Here is a 12,737-nt window from a genome sequence, read left to right as displayed (position 1 = left end):
ATTTGCTCTGTCAGAAACAGACGGATCTCTCAGAAAGTTAAGAGTAAGATTAGCCTTGGGAGGAGTGAATATCCCACTCACTTCTTCGGAATATTGAGATTAATAAAATAAAAAACAAATGTACCTGCTGAAATGTGTGTTTTTTAAACAGGTATATACTACAGGTCATATATTTTTAAATATTTTCCATATGGTTAAATACCCGAACAAATACGTTGTTGAAATTGGTAGATTCTCCGGTGTATGTTATTTAATTATAATATCATATAATATAATATCATATTGTCATTGCACTGTACACATTGTTGTTGATATTGCTTTACTGAGGTTTTCTGAGAATTTAGAGATTTTTAGAATTTAAAGAATTTAAAGCATGTGGCTCATTTACATTGGTGGGAGAACACTACCATACCTTTGTTTTAGTAATCACCATCCTCAACTAAAAGAGTCTAAATATATTATTATAATTTATTGGAAATATTTGTCTACTTATTAGATGTTTGGAGAAGCAACGCCTAAAGCTGTAAGCTGATATTTACAAATCCCATGTCTATCTGATATAGACGTGGGATTTGCACTTTTTGGCATGTTTACCTCTGTACAAATTAGATATTGGGGCACATGTTCTATCTGTGATAATTAAAGCTTAACTTAATGTGACATGGGGCTGTTACTGTTCTCTGTTTGAGGTGATAGTCGACCACTAACAGAAGCTTCCTGCATTGGCAGCAACTGCATGGTAGCTTGTAATACAGAATGAATGGAAGCACAAACGCTCAAACATTTCATTGTTTCCCTGTTTCACCAGTGAAAACAGGAATGATCTTTACACCAACTGTGCTCTCTTTGCCAGTAGAGGGAGCTAATTTATTGCAGATAATAGAGGACCAGTCTGAATTGTGGACAAAAAATGACATATAGTAAGTATCCTTATCGATAGCCCCTATGTACTGTATACATAACCTCACCCAATGAGTCACTTTGGTGCAGGGTCATCTCTGTGACTTCCCATGTTTGCAGGGGATTAAACAGATCCTGAGGAGGCAGCAATAGTAGATGAAGTAGTTCATCTGTAAACCGTATAGACAAAACTGACCTCTTCTTTACATGCCTGTTTCCATGGAAATGTCTCTGATGGTCCATGTGCCCGAGCTCTGTGGATAAATTGACGTCTCTGTGATGCAGAGTATGTCGGATCTTGGGAGATTAATAATGACTCTAGATGTATATTATTAGACCATGGCATTTCAAGCAAGAATCTGTTTTTGTTTTGCGTTTTCTATATATTGTTTGTTTTTCTGTTTTGTCTACCATATATTGTATACACTGTTTGATGGACTCTATTAACAAAAGTGCCTCTATTCTGTCGTGCATGTTCGATTTATATAAATTGCTGATGATGCACACTGAGCTGCGAAGGAAATGGAGTGTTTGTCTGACCACAGAATGTGAGCCAATGCCACCTGCTGAAAGACTATCCCTATTTAAGAAAAACTCCACCCTAAAAATATTTAAACTGTATAGAAACAGAACTAGTGATGTGGAGGCCAATAATAGGTCCTTGTATTTTCATTCTAGGGGGCAGACATTAATTGAAAAAGTGGTGGTCATTGTAGGATATCACAGACGACAGGAGACTTGGCAGCGGTGGAGCTGTTGAAAGTGCTTATTTATATAGTAAGTCCCAAACTGAAGCAAATTCAGACACTGAGTTTTAACTTTACATATAAAAAAAACAAAACAATCAAAAACGAAATGATGTCGGTGTTGAACATCAAAGACACATTCGAGCTCATGACAAAATAACTCGTACTGACAAAATACATGAAAGAGGAAAGTTGGCAATGTCAGTCTGTATTAAAGAAAAGATTACTTTGACAGAAGGCACGCTCTGATTAATTATTCTGAATTTCAAATACATTTTTCTGAATGTCAAATGAGTATGGAAATGAGCCTGATGTTGCTCCAAATCTAGTGAGCTGGAGGTATTGTTGTCCTGGCTTGCACAACATTACTTAAGGCTTCAGGGTCGAGATACTGTATAAAGTAGGAACACAAAAGGAGCGTGTGTGTGAGAGAGAAGAGAGGGAGAGAGGAGAGAGAGAGATAGAAGAGAAGAGAAGAGAGAGAGAGAGAGAGAGAGATCCCCCATCACGACATTGCCGTGAAAGCTGAGTCATGTAAGAAGAGAGGAGGCCGCTAAGAAAAAGGAGAAAAAGAACAAAAATCGGAACGTTAAAAAGCAAGAGAAAAAGCGAGGGAACGTGCGTGAAAAAATAGAATATGAAATCATGAATAAAGGATGGTCTCCATAGGCTCTCAGTTAGATGAAAGACGCAAGCTGGGAAACAGACACGTCTGCAAGAGAGCTCGCCTTCAAAGCAGGAGGGAGGGAGAGAGAGAGAGAGAGAGAGAGAGGGGAGAGAGAGGGAGGAGGGACAAAATGAAATGGACCAGAGAATTTACACGTGAATGTGAGAGGTGGAGCTAAGATGACTGAACGACGCAGGAGTGTGTGTGTGTGTGTGTGTGCGTGTGTCTGTGCGTGCGTGGTGCGCGTGCGTGCGTGGGGAGGGGGTTGACGTAGCGATGGTAGGAGAGGCTGTGTGTCACCGGAACAGAACAGCAGAACAAAACGCCAGATCCTCAGCTGGAAGAAAGAGAGAAACAGAAAATAGACTGAGGAGCGCGGCGGCACGATAACAAAAAAACAAAAAAAAACAGAGAGAGAGAGAGAGAGAGAGGGAGAGAGAGAGGGACAGAGGGAGGGGAGACACCAGGTGAAAGGGAGAGGGGGTAAAGAGACGGAGTGGTGCACTCTCCCAAGAGAGACGCATGAGACGGAACCAGGGGAGGAAGAGGCGGAGCCGTGAGGAGAGAGGTCGTGGCAAACAAAACTCCACACCCCTCTCTCTTATCCAGGCATCCATTGAGCAGGCGGCCGCTCTCTCTGCCTCACCGGGAGCAACACACACACACACACACACACACACACACAGCTCCACAGCGGCGCCGGGGCTCCAGTGGATCTGCACGGAGATAGGATCTGCGAGGATGGAAAAGGCTTTCAACGGCCGCTGAAGCATCTGTTGAGGAAATGCCCGTCGTTCCGAGATCTGCGCGGCTGGATGTAATTCGCCTTTCGGGGGACGGGAGTATCGACAACGCTGCCTCCAAACCAAGCCCCCTCGGGACACCGTTAGCCAAGTGATAAATCGTGTTTGGTCGGATCCAGATAACTTCACACGCCTCCCCCGGTTATCGCCACTGCGCTGAGGGCCGGTGCAACACAACTGACAGCTACTCCTGCTCCCGACGCGTGCCTTGGAAACAACAGGTTGTTGCACCTCGTGGTTGGATTCAGGTCCTTCTCCGTGGACCTTCTCCGTGGACGCCCGCTTCCAGGATGACTCCGATGCAGAAGCTGCTGCAGTTGCCGGTCAACGCGGTGAACATGGTGAAGACCGTCCAGAGCCAGGTTCAGGGGTTTCAGGAGGAGGCCAAGAGCCCGGTGCTGACCCCTGACGGCGGGCAGCAGACCTGGTACAATGCCCTGCAACCCGACGAGCTCCGGCAACTCCGGTCGGCGGGCGGCGGCGGGTTGGGAGGCGGCGGAGGAGCGGGGGATCAGGAGGAGCGGGCCCCGCTGGAGGAAGGCGGCGGCATAACTAGCGGGCAAACCCAACTGCTGCGGTAGGACGCCAGGGGAGGAGGCCTGTGTCGACCATTTACATGTACATACATCCACATCTGAACGCGCTGTCATTTAGCCGGCACTGGGTGCCACAGTGTACCACGAGAATTATCTTTCCATAACCTTAACTGTTTAGATGACTGGGATTATAAGCATTTTGTGAGAATTTCACAGGTGATCAAACTTTGGTGATTGATTTTGTGAAAAGCCCGATGAAATGCTCTCGTGCTCCTGGAACTGTGACTGCCACGCACGCATGCCACTGTGGCATGAAGAAATCACACTTGACAGGTAAATCAGACAAGCTGAGGGAGCAAACCGATTTAGCCACACATTGTTCCAGCACACTTAAATATAGCAGTGACTAGATGTTGGTTTGAAATAAATTATGCAGAGGGGTTTTATGATTGCTTACGGCCGGTCAGTACACATTAAGGCTTTTATTAGGCCATACATTTCCCCGTGAAATTTCCTGGGGTCTGAACCCTCTGTATGTATAGTTCTCTAGAGATGGAACATGACACTCGGATGGGCGTGTTTTAACCATGCGTGAAAGGCAACAATGCCGTCGGATTTCTCCGCCAGATGAGCGAGCGTCGACGGGCCAAGCTCAGCCGTAGTGTGAAGGCGTCTTGCAGGAGCTCCCTCCTCATCAGAGGCTGCAGCGTCTGGAAGTTGGTAGAAATGGAAATGAATGATTCACGGCCAATACCGAATACCGTACCAATATCATATATCGGGCAGAAACGTAGTAAGTTTTCTTCTTTTTTGGGACACGGAAGCAAGTGAGACTTCTCAGACGGAGAAAAATTACTTATTAGTAGACGCAATAGATGGTTTTGTTCCTTTGTATGAGCTTATACTTTGGGATCGGTGCATCCTGAATGGAAATACAGCTACTGCCTTGACAGAGTGTAACACACTAAAAAGAATGAAAGGCCCCCCATGGAGGGTTGTATTCTTAATGACCAGTGCACCTCCATGGAGATTTTCCAGTCGGAGCGGGCAGTGTGGCTGGAGTCCTGGCTTGAGGCGCAGGTAACCTGACCTGTTCTGTTGTACAACAGAGGCGGTTAAATAATTCAGACCTCGTTGTAAATTGTTGATTAGCCGGACGACATCAAATCCAAGGAAACGAGAGAGCGGGTGTAGGGTTAGTGTCAGGTTCCAGTCAGCCCGACAGACACACGTTGTTGGATGGTACATGGAACATCAACACACACACACACAAGCGCACACGCACACACACGCACGCACGCATGCACGCAGCACGCAGCACGCACGCACGCACACACACAATAGCATATACTTTATTTAAACCTAAAGGTTTTTTGTTTTTTTTTAAGCTACTTCTGGACCTCTGGGTGAACCTCACTCTCGTGTTTTTACCTAATGTGCCACCATCACATACAGTCACTACAATCTGCCCCATAACGACATATCCATCTTTAAAAATAATGACAAATAATTATGAGTCCAAGTTGAAATCGGAAATATATTTAAATCATATCTTTGGTGCATGCACATTCATTTCTCATTAAGTCGGTTGGCTATGAGTTGTTTTGCTGTTGTTTGTCTGTTAGTGAGATAATGAGGGTGGGAAGTCCCTCAAAAGCTGCTAAACTACAAACCACTCTCACAGGGAGCCAAGCGTCGCACCGGGTCCCTAAACTTTGTAAGCAAGATAAATAGGCATATCTCTATATACCGTATATATGATGTATTAAGAAAAAATTGTATTTACTTTGGCCTGTGGGTAACAAGGTAAACGAGGTTCCTCTTCTAGTGCCGATGGTCCAAGGGAAATACCTTTTTAACCCTTTTAAGCAGTTATTACTTAAATAGCTTTATACTTTGAATTCCACCAAATATTGAACTTACAGGACCTCCATAGATTACTCCCCAGGGATGTGTCTTTGAAACTGATTTGCTGTTATTCTAGACACCATTAAGGGCTTTCTTTTGACATTGGTAGCCATTATGAAGCCCATGGCACCAACTGCTCCGTATTTTAGGTTTTGCAACAGAGCTGGAGAGATGTGAGGACGGGGAAAGGTGTTGTATTCAGTTAGATTCAGTTAGATTCTCATGGCTGACTTTAGCATTTTGCTTCTTTTTCAGCCGGGTGTCCCTCAGGTGCATCATTTCACACAAAGGAATGAATCACTGTCTCGCACTTTCATTTAGGAAAGCTCCGGGGTTTCTCACCCTGAGGGTGCCTGTCCTCAGGGTGAGAAACTCCGCCCGGAGCTTTCCTAAATGCCTCATCAGTAACCTCAGAAGGTTAATATTGCCTTCTGCAAAAATTGATCTCATCTTCTCCTCAAACAGAAACGCATTTGTTTGAAAGTGGGCAGCCTTCCCACACGGGGTTGTTATTTATATATTTGTCAGGTGCTAATCTAAGTCAATTTGGTGAATCGAGTGATTCTTTGAGGTGTCTGATAAAGCCGACTGTATCTCTTATTCCCACGTCAGCACTAGACACTTATCCGATTTCGGATGCACACACACAGACAAGCTTTCACTCAAATCAATTCAGAGTTACTTAATTATAAAGTCGGTGATAATATGCACAGATTGCAAGCTGCAAATATGAATTGTATTATATTATATGGTGGTGGGACTGTATACTCTATATATAATACAATCAAATGATACTATGGTGGAATTAACCTATTACCAAACCAATTCCCTACCTAAATCTATTACCAAACATAATTTAATATTGCATTAATATTAATAATTAATATTGTCATTTTTTCATTTAGTTTCATTTTTTCCCTCCAACTTTCATAGGAATAATTGTCTTTTCCTGTGAGGGAAACACCGCTCATCTTGCGTCACAATATCAACAAATCCAGCACTAATAATCCTTTTACAAAACAACACTTTCACATCCCAGTCCGTATCTGACCAATCCTGACGCCTCCTTATCGCTGTCCTCCCTCGCCGTGCTGCTGTTTGCACAGCGTCCCGCTCACCTGCCATGCGCCCCACGGTCCAGCTGCTTCCTGTCCTGCACGGGCGCTTCAGCCTTGAGCACGGGGGGGGGGGGGCTATTTATCACTGCCTTTCACTCTGTTACAACGCATTTTATTGACCAAAGGGAGGCTTCATTGCTCCACCCCCGAATTTGTTTATCCTTGTTAAACAATAACCGGCGCGCTGTTTGCTCGTTTATTCAAACTTTATTCGTATTGCCTGTCTAAATCGCACCAAATTCGACACTGTGCGTCCCTGGGTCCCCGGCGATACGCCCGCCAGGTGTGAAGTAGATGGGATGACGGGCTGTCGAGATAATCAAAGGACATACCGACAGAGATTCCTTCCTTTATTAGTCAGATAATAATAATAATCATAATAATAATAATAATAATTATAGGCGCCACGATCCTGGATGCACCTGCGAGGTTCACGCTGAGTGTCAACGTCTTTTGTGGAAAACACCGTCGGCTGCAACCGGGGGCACTGCGGGAAGGCAGGAAATCACTTTACTTCATTTTATTGCATTCTTTGTTGCCTTGGAAACTAGTTTGGATCTACGTGGAGCTCTGCAGAGTCATCCTAGAAGCTATTTAATCACCCTCCGTCCTCCCCTTCTCCCCTCCCCCCGCCACCCCTCCATCCAAAGCCCCAAATGACAAAGCACTCTGTCTCATAAGGATTCACTTCATTAATGGATTCATCCCGTTCGCCTCTTCCCCCCCCCCCGTAGTTGATAGTTCTTTGTGAGTTGAGGCGCGCAAACAGCAGCACAGATGCTCAACACTCCAAATATCCAACAACAGAGAGAGCGGGATTGTGGGCGGTGAGGATGTTATTGGACAATAAAATATTTATATAGAAATAACTAACTTTATCTCTCCCGAACACATTGAAAACAAATTGTTCCTTTGTGTGTTATTGCAAAATGCCCATTGCCTGAAATCCGTTGACTTTCCTTTTTCTTTTTTCTTGTTACCCAGGGATGAGAAAATAATGTTCTTTAAACAAGAACCAGAAATGAAAATGTAAATCACAACAAAGGTGAAGACGGCTGAATGAAACACGTCTCCCTCAGACCTTCTTGGGGGGAAAAAAAACAAAAAAACAAAAACCTTGAATAACAGGAAAATATTCCATGTTTTCACAATGAGATTGTAAGTGTCAGAGAAAATCATAGGTTAGTACACTATAATAGATGTTGGGATTTGCTTTACGATGCAAATTCCCTTTTTTGTTTTTAAATTGAACCTCTATTTGCTCTTTTCACAGCGACGCCCCGTTTCACATTCATACGGTTTCACCACGCACAACAGAGATTGAAAACCTACATGAAATCAAGAGTCAAGGGTGGCTGAAATAAGGGAAATTAAAAAACGACAGTTACAACAAACAAGGACATGTCAAACCCGTAGACGTCGTCATTTGGAACTACACCTCAATGCAAGTGAAACAAAGATATTAAGAAAAGATGCAATGGAAAAACATCATTTTATTTAGTCCGAAAACACCCCGATCAAAGAGCAGTGCTGGTACATCTCTATACAGCAGTGCTATTCAAACATGATTTCGATTTACTCCCCTCGCAAAAAGTACAGATAAAAAAAGCGACGCGTGCAAACTAGCGTAGTTCATAGTTAGCCAGGTGGAGCATTGTCATGTCATGTGGCTTTTATTGCCTATTCACACTCACACACACACACACACACACACACACACACACAGGTTAACAGGGTCAGAAAGGTGCACGACTCATGAAAAAAAGAATGATGAAAATAAATGCAATTACAATATTATTCCAACTATCCTGTTCGATTTGGAAACTTTGCGATTTGCGTAAACATCTGAAATTAGTCATGTCAAATCAGTGCTTAATATATGTATATATTAAAGGCCTTTTTTTGTCATATTTAATTTTCTCGCTCATCCCTGCAATTCCTCCGCGCCGCACAGTCTGAATACCAGCGCTTCGCAGTGTATGAAGGCCACTTTGAGGCAGCGAGACCATTTGACATTTTGCGATTATTATTATATTTTAATTTCTCCAACGGGATGTACAGCCCAAACGACGTATGCCTACCAGGAGTCAGTTCAACCGTCGTTCCATCCAGCCGGCCCCCTATTTCGCGCTAAACGATCTGTTGCTTTTTGGGGCGGGCTGGGGGTGCGGCTGGGCGCGGCGGGGGCGAGGCCGGAGATGTCCGCTCGCGTCGCCGTCCGTCCCCGTCCGCTCTGATGCAGCCGCGTTGTTTTCGAGGCCCCGGGCGCGGCCATTTCGTGTGGCCGGGTCGAAAACAACAAACGCGGGGACGAGGGGCCCACATTGTAGCGACATGTGGCGCCGAGAGGAAACGTAAACGAGTCAGTGGGTGTACAAGATTATAATCATAACATTTTTAGTCAACCTCAGTCTTTGTGTCTGTGAGGGGCCGGGCCGTCACGCACAGGAGTCGCAGGTGTATTGAGGCAAAATTCGGACTTATTGACCAAATAAATATAATCAGCTGAGGATGGTTGCAAAACAGGCGCAGGGGGAAACTTCCCCAAATGAACTAAAGTACGATTAAACTAACAATGAGGTCAAAAGAACTTAAACAGGAGTTAAGCTCAACGACAACGAGACACCGAACAGACCTGAGCAAATGAACCAGGAGGGAACATACTATATAGGGAGATGGCCAAACCAAAATGACACGAGAGGGGTGAAACAAATATCAGAAACTGAAATGATTTAACTCTAAATATTATTAAAAAAAGGGGGGTAAATAATACCAGTGCACATGCTCAAGTAAGTACGAAATAAATACAAAAAAAGACTCTAGAGATTATTGTTAAAAGGAAATACAATATAAACCACTCCCCCCATGAGGTTGAACGGGATGGACTCTTGAAGCCCTGCAGTCTCATTTCCTTCCCAACAGGGGTAACAAACTTAAATCCTGGCAATAATAATAATAATAATAATAATAATAATTAAACATAATAATAATAATTAAACATAAGGAAAATATAAGGCAAGCTGTGTGGGCCTAGGAGCGTGCATTTTGGGTTTTTGAGGTTTTAGTCATTCGACATATTCTGGCGCTGTATTCATTTTTTCGAAAGCCATTGTTTCGGGCGGTAAACGGTGGCGTTGGGCCCGGTGCTGACTTTACCGCCTCCTCTGTCCAGACACGACGACCTGAAGGAGATGCTGGACAGCAACAAAGACTCCCTGAAGTTGGAGGCGATGAAGCGGATCGTGGCCGTGAGTACGAAAAACCAGAGAAAGCGACGTTGGGCGGGTTTCACGCGAGGAAATGGCTCCGAGTGGCCGGGCGGTTGTTTGCCAGAACCAGCGGAGCGGGTGGCGAAGCGCTGATATTCCCCGGACAGGGATTAGCCGCCAGGCGGATCGACGTGACGCCGTTGACGTCTTGAAGCCACCCGTGGACCGCAAAACAAACTGATGCACATGTTCACAGAGAATGTGAAATAATTCGTTTAAATATTGAAGTGCACTAACGCCTACGACATGACCCGCTGAGTTATTTTTTAACTATGATGTCATTATCATGTTTATTCTGTGCTTTTCTTATCAAAATAATTCATTACCCTAACACGTCAATTAAAGATGGCTGCTACAGTAGTGCACTTGGGCTTAGCTTAAGGCCCTCTCTCAATCCGCGTTCATGTCTGTGCTTGTGCTCCTGTCGACTTGTGAAACGTCATCAGTCGCAGCCCAAGCACCGTTCCAATTCAAAGTCCGCATCAAGCCGAGTCCAGTCCAAAGGCCCCGGATGTGGACTTGCTCCGCCCATTTTATGGAGGGTGCGTCGGTGGTGACTTGTGTGGCCTTGGGGCGGCCCAGTTTCCCAGAATGCATCTCGCACCAGGCAGCAAGCCGGGTCCGATCCATTATTGACTTCGTGTTTAGTCAAATTTTAGTTTTTTTTTTAAACGTCTGCTCTCGTTTCACCTCCTTCCTTCATACACCAATATCCCCCCACAACCATCTTTTTCCCGCCACTGGCCTTTTATATGTAGGCTACAGATCTTGGAACTTTTAAATATTATTACAGTACATATTAATAGTGCATACAGTACATATTCATATTTTTGAAAATGAAAAGAGGTAGGGTTGTGTTTTATATCACATTTCGTTTTATTGTAAATGCACGTCACAGTGAAGATAACCGGAGTAGACGTATTGCCGAGACGGGCTGAGACGATGACGTCACACGCCGACGTCATCCAGTACGCTGCTGCTCCGATTGCAGAATGACCGCCCTGCGCCCTCCCGTCCCCGGGAGTCTGTACTCCCGAGTCGAACTCGCCAAGTCTGAACTACCAAGTCCGCAAGTCCCGTTGCGTACTTGGTATTGAGAAACGGCCTTAGTTTCGCTTATTTTAGCTTGGCTTAGCGTGGTTTAGCCTAGCATAAAATGTTGGAATACACAATCACAGTAAAAAACAAATGTATACTCCATCACCACATTCCCTCGCTATTCTTTCTATTGTCATGTTTAAAATGAATGAATATACATTTATTTCAAAAATATGAGACACGACATTGTAACGTAGGGCTACGTTATGTAGTTTTGCCCGGATGCATTATGGTAATAAATGCACAAAAACAACCCCGCTAAAACGATGTCATGGTTAAAAACAATTCAGTGGGCGTTGTGTACTTTAATATTTTAATGAATTCTTGAATATTCTCTTGTCAATATGTGTACCCATTCATTTGGGACATGGTGGTTTCATGAGGATGAAAATGTAGTAGCTATCCAAGGTAGCATCTGGCTAGATTTCACAACGATTACCGAGGGGGAGTGTGAAGGCCCCGGCTCTGTACGCCGAGATCCAGATCGCGTCAAAAATGTGATCGTTGCTTCCGAATGACACGGGGACTTTGTCGGCAAAAAGAGATGAAAGTGCATCCATCGCTCTTTGATGCTTTTTCACAACCGGACGGACGGACCATTAAACCATTAAACCATTAAACCATTAAACCATTAAACCTGTGACATCCCATTATTCTGAAACGCCCGTGGTCTGACAAATGTCTGGTTAGAGATGGTGAAGTTAAGGGTTAAGGTTAGAGATGGTGAAGTTAAGGGTTAAGGTTAGAGATGGTTATGTTTAGGTTTAAGGTTAGAGACGGTTAAGTTTAGGAATAATGTTAGAAGTTGTTAAGTTTAGGTTTAAGGTTAGAGACGGTTAAGTTTAGGAATAATGTTAGAAGTTGTTAAGTTTAGGTTTAAGGTTAGAGACGGTTAAGTTTAGGAATAATGTTAGAAGTTGTTAAGTTTAGGTTTAAGGTTAGAGACGGTTAAGTTTAGGTTTAAGGTTAGAGATGGTTACGTTTAGGTTTAAGGTTTGAGATGGTCAAGTTTAGGTATAAGGTTAGAGATGGTTAAGTTTAGGTATAATGTTAGAGATGGTTAAGTTTAGGTATAATGTTAGAGACGGTTAAGTTTAGGTTTAAGGTTAGAGATGGTTAAGTTTAGGTTTAAGGTTAGAGATGGTTAAGTTTAGGTTTAAGGTTAGAGATGGTTAAGTTTAGGTATAATGTTAGAGATGGTTAAGTTTAGGTATAATGTTAGAGATGGTTAAGTTTAGGTATAAGGTTAGAGACGGTTAAGTTTAGGTTTAAGGTTAGAGACGGTTAAGTTTAGGTATAATGTTAGAGATGGTTAAGTTTAGGTATAATGTTAGAGATGGTTACGTTTAGGTTTAAGGTTAGAGATGGTTAAGTTTAGGTATAATGTTAGAGATGGTTAAGTTTAGGTTTAAGTTTAGAGATGGTTAAGTTAAGGTATAATGTTAGAGATGGTTAAGTTTAGGTTTAATGTTAGAGATGGTTAAGTTTAGGTTTAAGTTGATGGATGGTTAAGTTTGGGTTTAAGTTTAGAGATAGTTAAGTTTAGGTATTATGTTAGAGATGGTTAAGTTTAGGTTTAAGTTTAGAGGTGGTTAAGTTTAGGTTTAAGTTGATGGATGGTTAAGTTTAGGTTTAAGTTGATGGATGGTTAAGTTTGGGTTTAAGTTTAGAGATAGTTAAGTTTAGGTTTAC

The 12,737-nt window shown here is 43.4% G+C and overlaps 1 protein-coding gene across 2 annotated transcripts in view; it reads left to right on the top strand.

The window, feature by feature from the left end:
- Nucleotides 1-3,406: 3,406 nt before the first annotated feature.
- Nucleotides 3,407-12,737, top strand: part of ap3b2 (adaptor related protein complex 3 subunit beta 2) — a gene marked incomplete at both ends in the record, with an annotated part of 42,022 nt that continues 32,691 nt past the window's right edge. For both annotated transcript variants that reach the window (XM_080001858.1, XM_080001859.1), the window contains 2 exons: nucleotides 3,407-3,693; nucleotides 9,851-9,926. In XM_080001858.1, the coding sequence (XP_079857984.1) occupies nucleotides 3,407-3,693; nucleotides 9,851-9,926 (363 nt within the window). The remainder of the gene's footprint in view (nucleotides 3,694-9,850; nucleotides 9,927-12,737) is intronic.

This window comes from Zeus faber (assembly GCF_960531495.2).
Source record: "Zeus faber genome assembly, chromosome: 6".
In the NCBI taxonomy this organism is placed as follows: domain Eukaryota; kingdom Metazoa; phylum Chordata; class Actinopteri; order Zeiformes; family Zeidae; genus Zeus; species Zeus faber.
This window is presented reverse-complemented; position numbering and strand designations above follow the sequence as displayed.